The sequence below is a fragment of the Lathamus discolor genome, chromosome 4 (assembly GCF_037157495.1).
Source record: "Lathamus discolor isolate bLatDis1 chromosome 4, bLatDis1.hap1, whole genome shotgun sequence".
NCBI lineage: Eukaryota > Metazoa > Chordata > Aves > Psittaciformes > Psittacidae > Lathamus > Lathamus discolor.
The window spans coordinates 47,004,716-47,027,402 of record NC_088887.1 but is presented as its reverse complement, the minus strand read 5'-3'; the positions used below and the strand labels follow the sequence as shown (position 1 = coordinate 47,027,402).

Sequence of the window (22,687 nt, the reverse complement as noted above, 5' to 3'; positions counted from 1 at the left end):
AGTTGGGGCTGTTCAGCGTGGAGAAGAGAAGGCTGCGTGGAGACCTCATAGCAGCCTTCCAGTACCTGAAGGGGGGCTATAGGGATGCTGGGGAGGGACTCTTCATTAGGGACTGTAGTGACAGGACAAGGGGTAACGGGTTAAAACTTAAACAGGGGAAGTTTAGATTGGATATAAGGAGGAAATTCTTTACTGTGAGGGTGGTGAGGCACTGGAATGGGTTGCCCAGGGAAGTTGTGAATGCTCCATTCTTGGCAGTGCTCAAGGCCAGGCTGGACAGAGCTTTGGGTGACGTGGTTTAGTGTGAGGTGCCCATGCCCATGGCAGGGGGGTTGGAACTAGATGATCTTGAGGTCCTTTCCAACCCTAACTATTCTATGATTCTATAATATGGGTAAGATCAAGCTCACCACACACATTAAAAAGGGAGCAGAGGACAATTTTCAAACATGGAGGCTTCACACCAGTGCCCTCTGAACTCACCAGCTCCTGCAGAAAGAGGTCATTGGCCATGTGCACGATTCGGTCCACACAAATGATACCCCCAATGCTGTTCACCTCGATGTCAGAGAGGAACGTGAGAACAAGGATGGCTTCCACCAGGAGCTGCCTATACTCAGGCTGGGGTACATGGTTCAGCACTGACTCCACGTGCACAGCAAACTTGATTTCACACGGTGTCATCTAGCAAGTTTGAGCGGAAATGGAAGGAAAAGTTGGTAAATCCCAAAGCCTGGCTCATCACACCCTGCAAGCACTGGAACATAGGCTCCTCTTTGCACATGAGGGTAGGCTGACCAAAGTGAACAAAATGTTTGTGTGGCTTTAGCACTTAGAGAAGCTTTTCGTGTTGCTAGGCCCTGCAAACAGTTAAGCGACTTCCAGAAGACTCCTCCAGCCCTGCAACCCATCACACACACTTTTTAGTTACACACAGGAAGGCAGATGCTTAGCTAGCAAATTAACTCTTTGCTCCTCATGCTGCGGTCTGACGCACTCTGCCTTGTAAGTATATTTCTGGTATCGCAGGTTAGTTGCAAAGCCAAAAATCACTGCCGAGTTTTAAAAATAACCACCTGAATGCTTTTCCACACAGAGGTATAGCTGTATTGTCTGCAGAGCAGCTTCATTGCACTGGCATTGCTCTATGGGTGAATGTGAAAAGCTGCTGCCTTAGGAGGTTTGTCCTTGTTCGTTTAAATAGCAAAATTAGACACTGTCGAGGTCCGACAGGCTAAAATATAAGGCTAAAAATATAAGCCTATTTATCTACACAATAGAGATAAATAAAGCTCTCCATTATGGAAAAAAAAAAAAAAAAAAAAGAAAGTGTAAGTTTGGCAGAAAATTCCAGTTTCTCTTGTCAGCTTTCACCACCCTTCCTCGGATAAAAGGAACCAAGAGACAAATCTGAGGTAACCAGAGAGAAAACCAGTCTCAGGCACACAAGCACCGCTTCTGCACTGATGGATTACTGTTCGAAAGAGTTTGTTTTACAACTGTAAATTCAAAACTTGCCAGAGTGCCTAAAGACAAGAGTGGCAATCCAACTAAGGGAAAAAAATACGTAAGGAAATGTTACGGATTTAAGGAGTCAAAGCTTTGGTTAGAAACAATCACTCTAAACTGATACTTACTTTTGAGAATCTGATGCCAAAATACACGGGCTGCTGTTGCAGCATATTAAAAAGTGGCAAGCAAGGGGTCTGCTTTATTCTAGCCAGGCTGTGGTTTCCCCTCAGCCAGCCTGAAGGATGGCCATCAGCCACACTGTCAAGCACTGCTCTGTGAGCCCCAAGGGTCAGGTAAGGTGTGCAGAGAGCAGGCTAAGCCAAGGGGAAACTTGCCACAGACCCACTCCCAGACCTGCCCGGCAGGAGCTCAGTTGCAGAACCCCGGGGAAGCGGGTGGAGGTTCTGGGGGAAGGCCCCTATCTTATAACCTTCCTAAAACCAGGGATCTGCAAGAGCAGCCACACTGCACCTTGCAATGTCAAACCAAACCTTTCAGGCAGGGGGCTAGAAAATCATCGGCATTTTACAGTACCTCTCTGGTAGTTGAAGAGGGAAGGACATATCCATCAATGGACAGACCGTGGCACTGAAACAACAACATTTTGACAATGATCAGAAATTACACTTCTTGCCAGTAAATCTGAGGCTTCTCTGCTCTAAGACAGTATGTGCCAACTTTCAGTTAAAAAAAACCAAACAAAAAACAACCCCGTCCCCCCCCAAAAAAACCCCAAAAGAACACAACTCCCCCAAACAAAACCAACAAAACCTGCTTAAAATATTATTTCACCTTTGCTGAAGGAAGTTATTATATAACCTGCCAAACATTAGAAATAGCCTGACATGACATTGTAGAGAGCGTGCTGTGCTCCAGTCCAGCTACTGAAGGGGAGGAAAGTACTTGGAAAGCCACTAGAGCAAGAGGCACACAAAAGAGGGAAACAAATCAGTGAGAACATTCTGTGGGAAACGATGTAGAAATAAAAGGTCATGCAAAAGCATAACAACAGACCACTGAAGTGAGAACCTTTATTTTTCAGTTTCACTAAAACAACTTTTAGTTAAGTGTTTCAGATCCAGGGCACCGCATCTCAAGGATGTCAACGTGGTGCTTGGACATAGGCCACCAACAGTGGGGGAGAGGTGGGGTTAGAAATATGAAGTTGTACACGAGGAAAGAGTGACAAAATCTAACTGGTGAGAAGGCAGGCTGAGCAGTGACACATCTGGGTACTTGAGGTACAAAAACGCACCCAGAAGAGAGAGGCTTTATGAATGCTCCAAAGACTTTAAGAATGAAATACTGAAGATAAATAAGCACAACTGATTTCAATAGCCAGAAGAAACATTCAGATACCCCCAGCTATTATGTTAGGTCAGGACAGAAGTGATGCTCACTCTGCTGAAAGATCCCATTAGTAAATAGCCGCAGGGTCATATATGACTCATCTTGGCTGCCATCAACAGTAACAGCTTAAGGATAAGTGATTTCAGAAGGATAACCAAAATCAACCCAAGCTGGTGATGCGCATTTTTTCCCCAAAGTGTGCTGCATGGTGCTCAGTGCTGGCTTTCATCCAGCACAACAGAACCGGTGCATAATCACTCTGAAATGAGTAAGAACTTGTAATTCCTACCAAGTCCTTCCTGGAGAGCTGCTTCAACGCATATCTATGCCTCTGGTCTCCAAAGGGCTGGCAAGGACTAATTTTCACTTTAGAAAACCCAAACAAGAAAAAAAACCACCCTGTTAAGAATGCCATATAGCTCAGAAGGGCCAGCAAGAGACCTTGAGACATTCTGAAAGAGTCAGTAGTTTCCTACTTCATTCCTTGCAGCCCTTCTGAACTGCAGCGCAGGAACCGCACTTCACTGCAGTGCCCCACAGCCCCGACCACAACTTGCATTAGGCCATGGGTGATGCAAAACACAGAGTGGTGGAACAGAATCATTCAGCTGAAATTTAAGCGCCAGTGATTTCAGATTAAAAACACACTTCCAAACAAACACGGGAACTTGTGGTAATGGAACCCTTCTGTGCTTGAGAGACACACTCCTACTAGTGACAAGTTTCCACCAGTTTTCCAGCTGAAGACCATCTCAGCAACATGCCACCTCTGGACTACCATCTTCCCAAATTACCATACAGCTTGCTTGCTTCCTGTCCTCCACAGCTGCCAGCTTACCTTCTGAAGAATTTTCCACACTTTCTCATAAAAGCCAACAGGAACCCTGTTAATAGCACCATCAAGCCTCCTTCTGCGCAGCCACTGCCCTTTTCTGTCACCCCAGCTCATGTCTCCACTGGAGCCAGCAGAAGCACTAGTGGGAGACGACGGAGTACTGCTCCTCTGTAAGAAATATTAAAGCCTTGGTTAGTTGCCTTCTACCACCCCAAGTGCTACTCCTGGTGAATGTATCGTTCTGTTACAATGCTACCTCAGAAGAAGTGAAAAAAATACATGCTATCATATCACACAAAGTGATGGAGCAGGACTGATCCCTTCTTCTCCCCTTCACAAGCTTCACTTCCCCAGTGCTTTGATCATTTCTCAACTAAACAGGTAAGCAGTTCAACAAGACATGACCCAGTAAACTTCACTGCTTTGTTCAGCACAAGGCCTGACTATTTTAACAAGCATGAACTGGCTGTCAGGGCAGTGTCACTGGTGTGCAAGCTGGTGGGATTTGCAGGAAGGCTGGACTCGCTTGGATTTGTAAGAGAGCCAAAGGGCCTGTGACTCCAGCAAGAGAGGTCCTCCATGCAAAAGGTTACATTCAAGTAAGCAGACTAAAAACTAACTTAGTGTGGTCATGTAATCATCATGCCTGCCTCCCTCTAAGAATCAGTCTTGTTACCTTTATTGTCACTACTGCTCTATTATTTTACTCTACCAGACTTTGGCACTGAATTAGGCAGTAAATCACCTTCAAAACTGTGGCACCACCACCAAATTCTTGTTCCCACTCCCACACATTCAGTTTGCCTACTTTTTGCACTCCCAGAGACTGCGCTCTTCTGCTTCCATGTTCCTTTTTGCACACCTATTACTTTCAGCCCAGAAAGAACTTTACTGACAGCCCTGTCTCAAATCTCATCATCTGAGTAAGAAACCACCTCAGCAAAGTACTGGGAAGAAGGAAAAACTGAAAACTGTGTGTTTGGGAAGTGTAGGCTCACTGATTCTGCACAGGTGAGCCCTGCAGAAAGACCAGCAAGTAAGAACAGAACTGGTATCAGTGAGGTATAGGTGGTGTTCCATTGATGTTTTGATGCTTGCCATTCTTTTCCACTGCACACTGGCCAAGACAGAACTTCCTCCTTCCTGTTAAGCAGAGCTAGAGGAGGCAGGTCAGCAGGCAGAGGTGATGCCAAAGCAAAGAAATCCATCTGCATACAATAATTAATCTAGCTACTCAGGTGGTTCAGAGAAGCAAAGGTCTCATTGAACAATTCTGTGCACCTGAATCAAACACACACCTGAAGCCTGCCTTTCTGCACTGGTATGTGAGAAGAGAGGTGGAAGAGCACCCTGGCAGGTGTCAGGACAGGCCACAGTAGTGGTGCTCTGCAGCTGTATATTTAGGACACTTGGGAGATGTGTCATTGACAGCAAGTCTGGAGATACAGAGAGCTACAACCACCTGTTTAAAGTGCGCACGTAGCTGCAAACTTTCTAACTCTACATGATGGATTTGGAGCCTCAGACTTACTTTAAATTGTCAAGGTCTCTGTTGGTAAAATATTTAAACAATTATCTTCCATAACAGCAAGAGCTTAAGAACAGCTACACTTCACTGCCTTCAAAGAAGATGACTTGCATGAGGAGATACCCATGACCATAAAACCCCTGTCTCAGCAACATGAAGCTACTGTGGGTTCCTTTCTGCTCAGAGACTGCCAGCATTTCTCAGCGCTACATTACTTTCAAATACTGATGACACCTGTAACATTATCCACCATCAAGTAGCTAAATCTGCTTTAGTGCTTTATCTGCTACAACTTAAGCTTCAGAAGAACTAAGTGGATCTAAATGCAAGGCTCAACTTCTATTAAAAGATTAGTAATGAGAATTGGTTCCCAATGAAGATGGACAAGACAAAGAGGCAGGGTTTGAAAACAAGTTTTTATGCAGGAGAGGTCACAGGAGATGTCTATGGCTAAGAGCCTTGCACACACACCCAGGGTTAGGAGCAGCGGCAGAGCTGCAGATAGGGTTTTACCATGGAAGCAAACATGCTGCTGGACATTGAGCAGCCCTCATGAAAAAACTACAAAAGAAAACCAGACACCAACACGTAGACAGGCAGCTGGGACAGAACAGGAGGCAAACAAGGTTAAGTAACCCATATGTATGAAGACAAGAAACAGGGAATAAGCTTGGGTACTCAGAGGAAAGGAAGGTCACCTTGCTGCAGAAAGTCTGTGGGCTGTCAGCTGGGTGGGCAGCACTAAACAAACAGCTGCAAGGCAAAATTTCTGCTGAAATGTGAATGCAGCACTTCAGAATTGGAGCATTTTTCTGTAACTGTCCACCCCAAACTGCGCTTCCTAATCCAGTGTTCATGGTTCAGGCCCAGGCAAAGGCTTGATGTTCAGAGGTGTTACTACAGGTGCCTGAAAATGTTCCTTGTAACATAGAGTTGATTCCTCCTCAGCCAAGATGACATTAAATTACTACCTAGAGCATTGCTCAGAGAATGCAATGAGATGTGGCAGGAAGCAGCATAAATGGCAAGGTGAGGGAAATAAAAATAAAACCAGCCATCTCCTCTTCTGTGCAAAACACCAGGTTTCCATCGAATGCAAAAGCAGGACAGGAACTGCATTTCCAACCTCAACACGGTACGAACACTTCATCTCAGGCCCACCTCGGTATTTAAAACAAAATAATGCTGCCACCTAGTGCCTACTCCCCTCTTCCTTCTTGCAAAGGCCTTCAAGTCAGGCACCCACCTTAGTGCTGCAAGCCCTGCTCAGACTGAACCCCCAGAGTCACTTCAGGGCCAGTGGAAAGCAGCTACAGCTATCAGCACCTTCACAGCCATACCACAACACTTGACCACGGCATGGCTCAAACACAGGTCCTTTTGCTTCACCGCCTTATCATGTCCTACGAAGAATCTTTAACAGACCTTTACTGTCACCATCAAATACTCCATGTCCAGACCATGCAGAAATGCCACTCCTTTCTGAAGGCTTACTAGGAAATACATTTAATACAATCAAAGGAAAACATCAAATACCTCCTTAGCAACGTACAGGAATGGCCTCAGATTAAATGAAACAGGCTTACTTGTTAAGAGGGCCTTTAAAAAATAGGTTTCTAATATAGAATGGTTTGCACTGGAAGGAAACTTCAAAAATCATCTAGTCCATGCAATGGGTAGGGACACCTTCCACTAGACCAGGCTGCTCGAAGCACCATCCAACCTGATCTTGAATACTACCAGGGATGGAGCACCCACAGCTTCTTTGGGGAACCTGTTCCAGTTTCTCACCACCTTCATAATAAAAAAATGTGCTCCTTGTGTCTAATCTAAACCTGTCCGCTTTCAGTTTAAAACCATTGCCCCTTCTCCTATCACTACAGGCCCTTGTAAAGAGCATTTCCTCATCTTTCTTATAAGCCCCCTTTATATATTAAAAGGCTGCAACAAGGTCCTCCTGGAGCCTTATCTTCTCCAGCTGAATAAGCCAGGCTTGAAAAAATAGAACCACTCTTATGAATGTATTTTATTTGACCACTACCTTCCTATTTGTCTAGAGGAAAAGAAATAACAGTAGAGGAAAAGAAATAACAGTAAAGAAATAACAGTAGAGACACAAAATAGAGAAATCAAAGCCATCAGGAGTTCTTTTCCAAGCGTGTCTTTTCCAGAAGGAATGTGGGCCACTTCAGCAACTGGGGCAGAGTACAAGAATGAACATCTGACTTTTCCTTAGCTAAAGATAAGTAAGAGCTGTTTTAAACTTGATATTATGACTTCAATCGAGTTTGTTCACGTTCTTTTATATTCAGCATATGAAACAAGAATAGAAAAGAAAGCACATTTTTGGAGAAAACATCCCCTTACTGCCTTCTATTTAGTGATCAGCTTTAAATCAAAGGATCTTTTGAAACTTCTGTCCTTTACCAAGAACAAAACCTAACATAACATAGTTCCAGAACAGCTGCATTTTCTGATGAGCATTGACAGAAAATCCTCACCTGCTTCATCTCACTCTTCAATTTAGTAATACCACTTCTTTCTGGTTTGGTTGCTCCAGAATGCCCCATTTCATGAATAGAAATTGAAGGGCTGGACGAAGAGGAATCTCCAGGTCGCACTAAAAGAAGCAAATGGACATTTTTAAAATTCTAGGGGTAGAAAAACAGATGACATTGTACCTAGAGCTAAAGATGAACACATCTTTCACAAGTGTACAATGCTCCTCGTGACAGCATCCTTGCAAATAACATCGACAGGTCAAAATTTTTGTACCAAGTAAGGGGCCTAGATCCACACTGTGATATCAGGACCTGATTTTCCAGGACACAGAGCAATAATAGTTTTAAAAGATGTTAAAGTTGCAATGAATCTGTGAGGGCCTAAGAATGAACCGAGCAGACAGTTGACATGCCAGTGCCTGTCAGACACACCTCCTGCATGCAGGTTAGATATGCCCTTTCCATGGTTTTCATTCTGGTCACGTAAAGGGTTTTAATTTTAAAAGTTTGTCTACATATCACTGAAAACTGGGTACAATTGTATTTCAGTGCAAGATGGCTTCCATTATATTTGTTTCGTTTATTCCACAGCAAACATACACCTGTGGGTGTATTGGCCACCCACAATTAATACATTACCTATACCTCTATTTTACATGCTGAGAGAACAGATTCCTACTTACAAGACAATCTAACTTTATATTTATAGTTCTTACTTAACATACACAAGTACCCACGTGACCAACTTACAGCTTCTTTCCACTCCAAACTCTTTTCCACTGAGAATATGGTGTAGAAGATTTTTCATATCAAAGGGACTTAGGTTCATCAAACTCTCTGAAGCTTCTTCACCTAGTTAAAAAGCAAAAGAAGAAAACCGAAGCATCATTATAGGTGGTTTATACCTTGTTTTCCTATGTAACTGCTGCTGAATGCAGTTCAGTCACATTTACCTTTGTGGCTAAGGCTTTCTCTGAAAAATTAATCTGTAGAGTCACATTTCAAAGAAAATTTGCTTCAGGACTAAAGAACAAACACTGCGTGGAAATAACACTATTTGCATTAGTGGATATTAATGCTGGAGCTTGTGTGAAATCCCACTGAAGCTGACGATGAGAAAGCAATTGCTCCTTTGTAAAGCAAGATCAATTGGAAAGGCATTACAGCCATCTCCCAACAGCAGCTGACATGTAGAGCTAAATTACAGAACCAGTTATTCCATAACAAAATGCATGCATGTGGAAGGCTTGTTGTATTTTATTTGATTGAAGGATTATGCTTCTGAGAGAAAGAAAAAGCACATACATAGACATGAGCACATGTGTGCACCACAAATCTCCCACAGAAGAACATGGAAAAGGCAGTGAAGAAGCTGACAGCAGTGTACAAAGCAGCTGGTGTTTAAGGCTAAGGAATAACAAAATGGACCCCAGGAAAAACAGACTTTGCAGTGTGAACAAAGAAAGCACTTTTCACTATTCAGCTACAGGTTTTGGGGAGACAGGGCCTTCTGTACATTCTTCATACAGGATGTGGTTCTGGGCCACCTGATCTAGTTGAGAATGTCCCTGCTCATTGCAGGGGAGTTGGACCAGATGACCTTTGAAGGTCCCTTCCAAGCCAAAGTATTCTACGATTCTATTCTATAATTCTATCCCAGAAAAGGAGAGTGAGTGAAGCACCGGAATGGGTTGCCCAGGGAAGCTGTGAATGCTCCATCCCTGGCAGTGTTCAAAGCCAGGTTAGACAGAGCCTTGGGTGACATGGTTTAGTGTGAGGTGTCCCTGCCTATGGCAGGGGGGTTGGAACTAGATGATCTCTAAGGCCCTTTCCAACCCTAACTATTCTACGATTCTATGAAAATTACTCGACTCCTTTTGTAAACTTCTTCTAAGGGAGAAACCTGCTACTATAGGCGACAGCTACCAACTCAAGTTAAGAGAGAAGCAGCATCCAAAATGGGCTCCATCTAACCCAACTACGAGGGACCTCCTCTTCACTCCATGAGGGAGAAAACTGGGGAGAAACCAGAAATCTGCTTCCACAAAGTTATCAGAAATGGTAACAAGAGCTGAGCCACAAAAATATGGCCCAGATCATGCTCCTAAGTGGCAGCATTTCACTATATACTGGTCACATTAACTTGATTACTTTCCATGACTGCTCCTTCTTAGACTTCTGACCCCTGTCAATAAGGAAAATCCTCCAGTGATTTTTCAGATCTCTCTCCAGTCATTATCATCATCATCCTCAGATCTCTCTAGTTTCAATTTTTTTTAATTTCCAAAATGAGTTTTAAAGTATTTTGCCTTGCACCACTTGTTTGTTACTTACTTCTTGAGTTTTTGTAGGGCATATGCAACATCCTGGGGGCCTGTAAGTTTTTTTTACTGATATGCTGACAAAATCACGTATCACTAGCTGAATTCTAAACAGCAAATATTTTACAGCTAAGCACATTCAAATGGAGAAGGCTTATACATAAGAGGAAGATCAGCAGTCACTTAGAATAAAAACTACCAGAACTATGACTTAAGGCTCAAATGCTCAGAAGACACCTAAGGTCCTAACGCTCATTGACATTGGTGGCACTGGGTCCTGAAATACACACAGATGTGCAATGTGATGACCTATACCTCAAACACTTACTGAAAGCCATGGTAATGAAGTATTTAATAACCACTTCAGTTTGAATAACTGTGGGATTGTGAGACAGGAATCTTTCATTAATCATAGAATCATAGAATAGTTAGGGTTGGAAAGGACCTCAAGATCATCTAGTTCCAACCCCCCTGCCACAGGCAGGGACACCTCACACTAAACCATCCCACCCAAGGCTTCATCCAACCTGGCCTTGAACACTGCCAGGGATGGAGCACTCACAACCTCCCTGGGCAACCCATTCCAGTGTCTCACCAGACAGAAAGGTAAGTTATTAAGCCAGAAAGGCAAGTTATTTTAAAAGCTTGTAGCTGTGTGTGCTGAATGAAGAAGTTAATCGAAGTATTTAACACATATAAATGAAAAATCGACTACTGAGGTGCAGCAGAAATAATGCCTTGCGTACCCTTATGATAAAATTGCTCTTACCTGAGCATTTCAGACTTCGGGCCAGCTCAGTCGCCATCACCTGAATTATCAGACCAATGCGGAGCCTGAGCATCTCCACAAAAAGACTAGGCTGTGACCGGACGTACATCGCCAAGTACATAATTATTTCCTGCAAGGACAAATCCATAAGGGCACCCATTCAGAGTGAGTCCTCTTGGCTTTCCCAGTCACAGAGCAAACACTGGTGCCACACTGGGCACAGCTGAAAGAACCCTTTTTACACATGCTACCTACCTGTGTCAGGACTGCTATACTGATGTCTTGGCCACTGGCTTCATAAATCAGATCTATGAGCTCCTCAGGTGGCAGTGGGCTACAAAAAGGTAAACCACGGTTAGCAATTATTCAGGCACCTGCTATTAACCTCTTGAACAAGCACTGGAACCAAATCACCTAAAAACATGTGTGCCACAAAGGTGCCTACAGTTTTGCCTGCGTGGTTACAGTTCCTTCTGAAGGTGAGGAATAAACTTTAAACCAACTTTTGACTACACGAAATCTGGAGAGGGACTTTTCACAAGGGCACATAGGGACAGGACAAAGGGGAATGGCTTTAAACTGACAGAGCGGAGATTCAGATTAGATATTAGGAAGAAGTTCTTCACTACAAGGGTGGTGAGGCACTGCACAGGGTGCCCAAAGAAGCTGTGGATGTCCCATCGCTGGTAGTGTTCAAGACCAGACTGGATGGGGCTTTGAGCAACCTGCTCTAGTGGAAGGTGCCCCTGCCCATGGCAGGAGGGCTGGAACTGGATGATCTTTAAGGTCCTTCCAACCCAAACCATTCTATGATTCTATGACAATAACAATAGAACAGTACCAGCAGGAAAATGAAGGGCAGGCTGCTTCTGTAACTAAGGTAGAGCTCCAACTTACGTGGTAATGATTTTCTCACGGGGTTCTGGTGGCAGGCCCACTGTAAGTTGTTTGTGGTGTGAAAGGAGGTCTGTGCATGCCTATCGTAATCGGACAGAAAGCAAAAGACCTTTCTCTGAGTCACATTGAAGTGAAACCATTTTTAATTCCCCAAAACAAACCATTCCTTTACAAATTTTTAAGTGCATTTCTATTAATTACCAGACATGCAGATCCAGCAGAATGCTGTTAACTAGTTGCCAAAGATCCCCTGAGGTCAACAGGGCTCTGAGAGTCTGCCCAGGCTGAAAGCCTGCTCCCAGACTCAATGAAATCAGCAGCTAACAATCAGGGACTCCAGTGGGGCTGGCTGATCAATAAAGGACTTTATCCTTTACCATAAATAAATAACAAATGTTTATCTTAAGACAAAAAATGTTTTTAATCAATGAAGAACTTGGCAGTGTCAGCTAAAATAAAATAAAATATCTGGAGTACTAACATATCTCTTAAATAACCACAGAACATATTGCATCACATTTCTGAATTAGGCAGCCTGATACATTCTGAAATAGATGCTTGCCTTAGATCCACAGTGTTTACTTTTTTACATCGATGTCCTTTAAAAGTGGGTGTTCAGTTCACCTGTTTTAGCATTCTGAATCAAAGACCTCACAGAACAAGGATCCTCTGATTTTGAAGTCTGCTTTCCCTCGCATAACATGGAACAAAACAGATCATCTCTACTCACTTCATCCCCTATTCTTTGTCAGTATCTTCTCAACTGGAAATACACAGCTGCCTGTGAGCCTGTCTGTACTGCTCGTCCATCATGTCTTGAGGACGGAAAAGTTCATGTGCTTAATGAAGTACCATGCAGCGTGATTATCACAAATTGCTTCCTGCAGATACGACTGCTGCTAAAATAGGGCATCCTAGGTGTGACAGTCAAAGCTTTGAAAATGGCCAGGAATTTTACAAAGAGCTCTTCAGAAATATGCAGGGCCCAGTAGGAAATCAAACAAATACTTTAGAGTACTTGAGAAGAAACATTTTTGTAATGTTCAAGATTAAATCTGTACCCTTACAGTGGATCTTTCTTGCCACTACTTAATAGTCCCTCTATTAAAATTAATAATTTTAGAGGCATTAACATATTAATTAATCCAAATATCCTTGCACACAGCAGACTGTCTGCCCAATAGGATGGAAATCGCCAGAGTATGTTTTCTATCATTGCTAGCACCTTGACATAGCAGCGCTCCTAAACTGTTCATGCTACTGCAACAGCAATAGACAATTCCCAATGACAACTACAGCTTTCAAATCACATAACTGAGCTTCTCCCATTACCAGAGATGAAGCCTTCACAATCATTTACAGTGTGACATTCTCAGCCCGTGCCAGCACTAGCAGAGTCTGCAGTACAGATGAAAGGTAAAGATGTCATAATAAGATTTTAGATCAGAAAAGCAACCAATATTTACTGAAAAATGCTGCACTATGTATGTTGTGAAGTAAAGACCAGAAGAAGGGCAAACAAGCTCCACCAGCAAACCGGTAGTTTTAGTTCAGTTTCTAGGCAGGAAACTGAACCAGCATTATTTGTATTTCATACCTCAGCCAGGACTTCCACTCTCTTTTTGAGTATACCAGAAATGTAACGGATTAATCCCCATTCTTGATTGAGGCCTGCCTTTCTGTAGAGCTCATTGAGTAGGCAATGAACAGTGACACCGTACTGTCCATCCAGCTCTGTGTCCCAATCAGCACCTCTGCCAGAAAAGACACAGAAGGCTAAATCATCGCGTATATGTTATACAGCTTAACCTTAACAAACAAACAACAAGCAGCCTGACTTTGATCACACTGCTGATATTTTGTATTAAGCAGTACATGGGATGCGGGCCTTCACCAGAGATCAGCTATATGTGGGACAAAACCCTTGGTACCAGGAACTTCCATATTAACTTGAGCACTCACTTAGCCACGAGTCTGTTGGTGACTATTTGGTCAATAGCTGTGACCAGACTTAAAGATGCTGAAGTTTATACTTGGACAACTCACTTTAGTATATGCAAGATATACAAGATATCAGCTTGATCATGGAGCGTTGGACATTCCTTCAACTGCTCAACAAGTTTCCTGCAATCCAGATCACCACGAGCATCTTTAGATAAGTGCAAAACATTTCCACGGTCCTGGTAACAAAGATGGATGAAAAAAAAAAATCAGAAATAATCCTGAAAAAAGTATCAGATCAAATTCAAACTGTAACTTCCCATTAAAAACATATATCAGACTTGCAACATAACTCTGCACTTGAAATACATCACACAGTTCTTGCCAGACTACTGCAGACATGAAAAGGAGATTGATCCCCAGGAAACACAGCACCCAGAATGGAACTTTGTAGCTAGTCTTGGTTCAATCAACAAAGAAAGCTATTTTTTGAACAAAATGAAGAAAAAGTATGTCAAAAAAGGAAATCAAATTATGTGCATGCTTTTCCTGTCATTTGCTGTCACCTGTAAAGAGGAAAGTGGAAGGATACTACCTCTTTTTAGCTGAAACAATTTAGGGCTTTTTGAGTACTATCTCTAACCTGTATATATGTGGTGCTTTGTGAACGCATTTGTTTCCATCACAAATATTCCAAGCTTCATGCCTTGTTGTGGGATTTGATCAGCGCTGTAAGGACACCTACTCTTTCACACACTCCCCTCCTGCCCAGATATTACTATAAGCAGCATTGCTTGGAGAACATCTCTAAAAGCCATGAACATCCTATTCTTCCCTTTGTGTGTTCAGTTAGAACTAAAGACAATGACTTAATCTTTGGCCTTTAAAAATAGGCACCTATATATACTGCACACACAGTTAACTTTCCACTTGATAATGTCCATTTAACCAAGAAAACTTCACCCAGACATAAATTCCAAAACAAGGGAGTAGCTATCTGGTCCCTCGGGCAGAATGTCTTGTCTGTGAAGGAAAATGAGAATGTTTATAGGGTTTGGCTGGGAAACACAGGAAAAAACACAGTATTGGGTCCCAAAATGACAAACAGCATGAAAATTCCCACATCTTACCTTTGTCTCAAAGAAATGGGGATTATCAACAAGATTCAGAGACTTCCGGTGTGTGTTCAGAACTTTAGTGGGCAGAGACATAGACATAGCTTGAAAACAAAGCCACAAAAAAAAAAAAAAAAAGACAAAAAAAAAAAAGACAAAAAAGTCTGTTTCAGTAACACAAAAATCAAAACCACTTTCATGAAGCAGCTATAGTAGGTAAAAACAACAGAAATACCTCCAAGAGTCAAAATACAGAGGCAATGCTTCTGAAATCCTGTGCTTGGAACTTGGACAAGATCAGATTCTGAACCTTATCACCTTGCAGGCTTGCTCCAAGAGCTTCCAAGATGAGCATTTAGTGCCTGAGATTTTTACATTCTGAACTGGTACCTCTTATGGCAGCCTATGCCTCAGAAATCCTACAGCCCAATGACCTTACCCTGCTAAGGGTTTTAAACATTTCAACAGGAAGTACTTGGAGAAAATGGTCTAACTGGTAAGGTATCATAATTAAAATGATAATGCTAAATGTAGGCTAATTCTCTGTCAACTTTGTATGTTGAATTCAATAGAGGATCAGATGATGTGGCATATGAAAGATGGGAGAAAAGACTAACAAAAGAGCTTGAAAATTACTGATTTCCACTGAAGTTAATGGAAGCTTTCCCTTAACCAGGGCATTGAATACTACATACCAAAATATAAAACAATGCATACGTTGGAATCTATTTACAAATTCAGTCAAAGCACTATTTTGGTGTAAAACCTCCCATCAGTCTATTAAAAATCTACAGTAATTAAGAATCTGTCCTCCCTCTCTACTCCATTTGTTTTTACAAATTTAGAGAATACGTGAACATTCATATGTTTTTTTCTGGCATTGAAACATTTCACTTCACCACAACTTTACTAAAATAAGAAAATACATTTTGTCTGCCTTTGTATAAAAAAAATGACAAAAAAAAGAAAAGAAAAAGAACTCACTGACTTGAGTTCTAAAATTCTATCCAACTGAGAAGCTGTAGCAGTTTCCATACCATTAACCTTGATTACATGTTACATTTCATAGCAGCTTATCTGCTTATACAACAAGACCAGGGATATGGTGGGAAAATGACAGTAACAGCTTCAGACTCATTTCTTGATAACTGCAATGTACTCAAGACACTGGTTCTTTTTAAACAGCAGAATTTTGAAATACTTGAACTTGCCCCTTCTAGCACCCAAACCACACTTTCTGTTATTATCACTGAACAGCTAACAGGGAGAAATACCTGGAACTTCCAAGCCCTTTGTCTTTGCCATTATTGACAGTATCTCTTCTGTGGAATGGTTTGCACTGAACACAGGTGGTTGATTTGCAGTCTTTGAAGTTGGAGGCAGGTATGACTTCAGTGCTGTACTCTGCAGGACATCATTTATATACTGATCCAGCTCATCCTGGCTTTCTAGTGAGACATACATAAAAGGTTTATTAAAGGTAAGATCATAATTTACCAGTTTTTTCCTTTTCAAACATACCATTTTATGCTTGTTATATAGAAGGGCACACAAAAATGCAAGAATATCATAAGCAAGAGATTTCTAAGCTGAACAAGTTGGAAAGAAAAAAAAAATAAAAAATCAGTTTTTGACTCTGAAAACAGTTACATTAAGAAGCTGGTTTTCCCTCTGAAAGGAAGTTAAAGTGTTTCTATCTTGCTAGTAGTCCACAGGACTCAAGGGTGTTTTCCAACCAAAATGAGTCTACGAGTCCATCATCTCCTCCATACAAGCTCTGGTCTATGACTTCTCACAGTCTTTTCCTCCCTCTAGCCTCTTTCACACAGTCCCCATCTGCTGACTCTCCAGACTCAGCTTTACTGCAGCAGTTACTGTTCAACACCACACTACGAAGGTAGGAAGAATATGCACAAATTCCTTCTCCAAATTAAGTCATGCAAGTACTGTCCTCAGACTGACACACAAGAAACCTGAGCGACTATCAACTATGCACAAAATAGACTCTGTTGATAGAACCTGGCAGGGAAATAAAACAAACAAACAAACAAAAACAAACAAAAAACAAAACAAAAAGTGGAAACCCACTACCTTTTCCACAGAAATCTGCTGAATAGCCTCCATATTCACTGTCGGGACTACTGCGGCCTTCGTTAGGGTCATCAAACAGTTTTACATCACAGTCTGGATCCAGGAAGCTCAGATGCGTATGAAAAGAGGTGGTAAGAAATTCTGACAGCTTGCCTATCTTCACCCTGCAAACAGGAATACGCACCAAAAATCATTAGCATACACCATTCTAATCCTGACGATCACAGTAATACTCCCTGAGTTTTCAACAACTCCTCCAAAATTTATAAGACCAACTGCTAAACCCACCCTTGGTAACTACAAAGCAGCAGATACTGATAGTGAGAAAAACAAATGTAAAACAAGAGCAGCAGATCTAACTGAGTACCTAGTGCTCTAGATACCTACAGGTGTTAACGCAAAGTCTAATTATGCAGCGTGCTGTATGTATGAAGACAAACCCTGAACAAAGACCTAAATTCTAATGATAATGTATAAAAGACCTGCGGTTGAGAAGTTCCCATGAATATCAGTATCTTCACACCAAACTGCAGTGCTGCTAAAAACCACAAAGCGTATCTGATTACTGGGGAAGATATTGATTGACAGAGAGCAAGCAGAAAGAACAGGGAGGTATTGTGGCATCATATTAAATTGCTCTTATATGTGGGTAAATGGAACAAATAAGCTTACAAGTACATGCAATTTGTGTTTAAAAGATCTCTAATAACTGTGAAACTTAATTCCACCATAAAACCAGAAGACCAGCCATGACCAAGTTTTTGTATTTCCAAGGGTTTGACATTCATTTTTCCTTATTCATTAATGGCAGTCAGAGATGGTACCCCTTTTGGAGACAGATCTTGTCCACTGCATGTGAGGTCCAGCTACCATATGCTTGACACATAACAACTGAAGCTGAAACTTCTCTCTTTGCAGAGTTCTAGCGCAATGTCTGTGCACTATCACAAGTTCAAAATTGAGGATTGCATATGATTTAATTAAAAAAAAAAAAAAAATTAATCGCAGAATTATCTGGGGATTCTGACATTACCTGGCACCTCCAAAATATCCATCCTCTAATTTTCTTATGGTGGCAAGAACTGCAGGATGAATGTCAGTACCATCGTCAACTGAAAAAGAGTATTAGAAGAGTCTAAGCTTACCAACACATTTTGAATTATCATGTCCATAAAGTGGATTATTAGGTGTTCTCTACAAAGTAAATCTGACAAATTTAAAATACTTATCAATACTGGCTTATTCAAAAAAACCCGAACAAGCAAACAAAAAAAAGGGGATTTCTCAAGACAAAATCCAACCCACTTTATAAAAGATCCAAAGGGATTTCTATCACATTTCTTTGGACAGAAATAGCATGGTGATGATGAGTAGATGCAAGGATATAAAGGCAGAGTAAAATTAAAGTGAAATATTAACATATCATCCAAATTCAGCACACACTTGAGGAAGTTAAACTGCATTTTTGATATTGGAATTCAGATTTTGAAATGTCTCTTCTCAAACTGACTTCCATCTTATTCCCCCTGCCTTAATCTGCCCTGCTTGAAACAGAAAATCAGGTTTACCAAGCATTGTGTGGGTGATGGGAAATGTCAGGGTTGGTCTCCCTGTCATCCTCCAACAAGAAGTGAGGTACGCCAGCTCTATCTTCAGCATCTCCACAATCATCTGATTGTCTAGGGCCAGATAGAAGTGATGCTGGTCAGTAAACTAGAGAACAAAGAAATATAGCATATGAGTATCTGTCAGTACTCTTTTTTTTTTCCATGTCCTCTTTTAAATCATTTACAAAAGCCATATAAGCTACTCTTGACCACAACAAAGACTGCATGAATTAACCTAATAAGGCCTGTGAATGTGAAAAAGAAATCCATGCTTCAGCAGAAACCATTTGCTTACACTTGGAGGCTGACTGTGAAAGAAGTAAGCCATACAAATAAAAAGTAACCAATCACACCCATGAAGTAGAATCTTCCCAGTGATGAATTACAGTAACCTATGGTCTGGAAGATGGAAGTACTCTAAATGTGGAAGAGAAAGCTAACAATAGCAACAAACCCAATAAACAGACTTAAGTGCATGCTGAGGACTGGGAACTGGTACCTGTATGTCTCTTGGGAGCAATCTGAAAGTCAAGCTGAAAGCAGAAAAGCTAGCAGTTACCATGTAAAAAAGGTACATTAAATGTACAGTGGTAAAGTGTGCTGCTCCCACTACAGAGAAAAGCCAAGAATCACAGTAAGAGACTATTCGGCTACTTTAGGAGCTGGAAACCAAAAAAAGTAGACAAACAATGGAAAGCGTGACAAAGCAGCCACAAAAAAAGTTAAGGAAAGACACTGGTCTTGAGGAGGGGTGAGCACGTAAATTCAAGCTGACAAAGTGCAGAGGAATTACTTCACAGAACTTAAGGAACTAGCCAAATAAATCCCTGAGCCACTTGCAATTAGTTTTGATAATTCAAGACAAAAAAGTCCCAAAAATCCAGAGAGAAGCAAACACACTTTGAAGAGGAAGAGCCAGGATAACATAGACCAGTCAAGCCAATTCCAGTGCCTGGAAGCACAGGAAAACAAAGCCAATTTGAGAATGCCAAGATGATTACAAAATTGTAAAGCACGATGGCCAAACAATCATAACTAAAACCAATCTCAGCAAATGAGTCCAATTTCCTTCTTTGGGAGCAACCAGATGGTAGGCACAAGAAAGTGGCTGACATCTCTCAATTTTCAAATGTTCACACTAGTGAGCTGAAGAAAAAACACCTGAGAAGGCAGAACTGCTTGAAAATTGTTCTCAAAACAGTAGTTATTAACTATTTCTTCAGAAGGAGAAGGCATTTTAATGGGTCAAGCCTTTGCCCCACGCTTCAATATTTTCAATCAATATTTTCATTAGAGAACACAATGAAATACAAACTAAAAAGCGCCACAAAATTTGTGGACATGTGTCAAGATCAACAGAGATGAGTTAAATGCTAACTTTAGGAAGGTGAAATTAAACATTAATCCCACCCCCCTCAACAAAAAAGTTCAGGGGAAATGTCTGGCTACAAAGTAAAGCAAAAATGTTACGGAGATTTTAGTTTAACTCAGCAGGATAAATGCCATTTTGGAATACGTCAATAAGTACTTGATACATGGCAAGATTCCAGGTGGATCCACATTTTTTGCAGTAAATCTGATGTTGTTTGGACATCATGAAGGACTGCAGAAGCCATCTATGGAATTCACTGAACATGTCTTCCACTGGAATTTAAGGACTACATTAGTCAAGCATCTATATAGGAGGGTGTGAGCATTCTATATCCTACTCCAGTTGCACGTTTGTAGTAGGTGACCCCTTGACCAACTGCTAGAATAAGTCTACAGGAATAAGTGTGTCATATTTCATTAAATATACAAATAAGAGCCATTAATTCAGAAAAATAAAGACAGAACATTCCTTTGTCAGCCCTATTGACCATTTCAACATTATAATGAACAGATCACATCTTAGTCTCTTGGGGGTCACAGTACTTGGCACACTTAGTGAAACTAAATTTTCCACCAAGGCGATCAGTAGGAAGATACATTAAATGACCTATTTCTGGAGAAACTGCTTCATTAGCTGGAATGTTGGTTCAGGCAGAGTTCAGTAACAACTCTGTACTATTGATTTGCTGTGTTCTTCTACACCAGAAGCCAAAGAAGCCAGACTCTGTATGACAGAAGGGAGATTTATCAGCACTCCTACCATGCTGATCATCCAATGCTATTAAAAAAAAAACCACAAAGAAAAGCACATCTGCTTTATCATCCCTGTTCTACCTACAGTTGAGTGACAGCATGTAAAAGCTAAGTGCTACACTAATGATTAGCCATTAAGTAAGCAGTAATTTCCCTGTCAGCTTTAAATGCTCACCTGAGGGGTAAAAGCAAATATTTGATTTCTTATCACATACAGCTTGGAGGTGCCCAACACTCCAATATGTCGGTGTGGCCGTCCACTTAGTTTCATGTTCTTGTTCCGGCCTGTGAAGAAAAGAGAAAGGTAAAAGGTCTCACCTAATATTTCCTGTGTGCTTTTCCACAACAACCATTTTAGACATTCATTGATACCAGTAAGGCAGAAGACAGGTAACAGAGCGAGATGCTACAGACTGGTCCATTTTGTCGCAACCACCAAAATAATAGCTGGACTTCTTCAAAGGCCCAACTAAAAATAAAATCTTGGCTTCACTGACCACGGGATTGAGACTTTTAATTACAGGCATTGCTTAGCACCTGAAGTTTCTCTACCAAAAGAACATGAGGTATGCCCTTTCAAAAACAAGGCCATCAACAGACAACAGAAATTGCAGTGCAGAATTACAATTCACCGCAGAATCTTAAAAACTCTTGCCCACAGAGGGCAAATACAAAGTACATCCAAATACAAAGACAGATCTTCATTCTTTTCATCAACCCAATAAATTTCACTTTTTTCAGTAGAGCTTATTTGTGAATAATTCACACTACATTCCTTGCTCCAGCAGCCAGGAGCTGACTTGACTCTATCTGTCAAGGGATATGAGCCAAACAACCAGGTGTCTGAAAAAAATACCACTGTGGAAATTCCCAGAGAAGTCAGCGTTAAAAACAATACACCAACATGCTAAGTCATCCTGCTCATTTCCCCACCACTGAAAAAAAGCTATTATGAAATAAATGTAAGCTTCAGCAAAGCCCTGCAAACATTTCATTTGTAAAAAGATTTTTTTGATAAAGAGACAGGCTCTCTCCCCAAAACGGCACCTGTAATTCCGCTTTACTGGAAAGGGAATTTACTGGAGAGTGAAGTTCACACTCTAAGTAAGTTCTCCTTTGGAAACATCCAAACAACTTTCTGTTAAAAGTAAAAAAAAAAACAAACCCAAACAACAAAAACCACCACCACAACAACAAAAAACCCCAAACCTACCCCATGCTCTCATGGTCTCCCTCACCATTATTTGTAACCACATTGCCATGGTAACATGCTCCTGACTGACAGAGAAGCATGATATGGTTCCCTTGTCCATGCTGCAAAGGAATGTACCAGTGCTGATTTACCCCACCTCAATTTTACTGTGTAGTAACATTCATAATTTTGAGTTACGAGTTGCTGGCACGCTTAAAGTTGTAAAACCAAATTCAGTTAGGAATACATGTAACAAATTTTCTACCAAGACCACCTTCATTCCAGCAAGAATTATCAAAAGAGACAGTTATCAAAATATTTTCAATAACTAGAACTAGTCAGAGTTTTGGGGTATTTATTTAATACAACTGCCAGGCTCTGAGGAAAATGGGCCTCTAGGGCCACTGCTGAGGAACTGGAACATGTTTGAAGTCCTGTGTCTAGAAAAGCCCTGAAGGCTTCTCGGCTTGCAACACAGAGTGCTTCAGCAGCTCAACTCAACTGAGAATTGGAAGGAACATTAGCAAGAACCTGACGACCCAAAGATGCCTTAATAGCAGCACAGCTTCCCTGGCTTGGAGCAGAAAACCTCCCAGGTGTCTGCTGGTAGAACGGCAACTGCATTGCTATTTCCAGACTTAAACCAGAAAGTACTCAACATTTGCTTTTTTTGTGTCTTTTTCTAGGCATATTTTCTAAAGCCAGTTTCTCTGTGCAAGTACTTCCCGCAGGACAGAAAAAGAGTCAGTTCTTGCCTGACTCTTAGGGCACAGGAAAACTTGTTTTTTGGACACCTTTTCTAATGAGGCAACTTTTTTTCCTGTTGGAAAAATTAAATCAAAGAAACTGAGAGAAACAAACAACAAACCACCACCCTTAAAAGCATATCTTGCACAGCAGTAGA

General features: G+C 41.4%; 1 protein-coding gene across 3 annotated transcripts in view; it reads right to left on the bottom strand.

Moving 5' to 3' along the window:
- Window positions 1-22,687, bottom strand: part of PHKA2 (phosphorylase kinase regulatory subunit alpha 2) — a 43,309-nt gene that overhangs the window by 2,434 nt on the left and 18,188 nt on the right. For 2 of the 3 annotated variants that reach the window (XM_065677351.1, XM_065677353.1), the window contains 16 exons: window positions 20,767-20,876; window positions 18,429-18,573; window positions 17,894-17,972; window positions 16,861-17,024; window positions 16,044-16,217; window positions 14,785-14,873; window positions 13,760-13,893; window positions 13,311-13,467; window positions 11,714-11,793; window positions 11,072-11,150; window positions 10,817-10,946; window positions 8,477-8,578; window positions 7,727-7,845; window positions 3,701-3,865; window positions 2,047-2,100; window positions 484-684 (listed from right to left, as the gene is read on the bottom strand). In XM_065677351.1, coding sequence (XP_065533423.1) covers window positions 484-684; window positions 2,047-2,100; window positions 3,701-3,865; window positions 7,727-7,845; window positions 8,477-8,578; window positions 10,817-10,946; window positions 11,072-11,150; window positions 11,714-11,793; window positions 13,311-13,467; window positions 13,760-13,893; window positions 14,785-14,873; window positions 16,044-16,217; window positions 16,861-17,024; window positions 17,894-17,972; window positions 18,429-18,573; window positions 20,767-20,876 — 1,982 coding nt within the window. Of the gene's footprint in view, window positions 1-483; window positions 685-2,046; window positions 2,101-3,700; window positions 3,866-7,726; window positions 7,846-8,476; window positions 8,579-10,816; window positions 10,947-11,071; window positions 11,151-11,713; window positions 11,794-13,310; window positions 13,468-13,759; window positions 13,894-14,784; window positions 14,874-16,043; window positions 16,218-16,860; window positions 17,025-17,893; window positions 17,973-18,428; window positions 18,574-18,966; window positions 19,001-20,766; window positions 20,877-22,687 lie in introns of all 3 variants that reach the window. The other variant, XM_065677352.1, reaches the window with a different exon arrangement.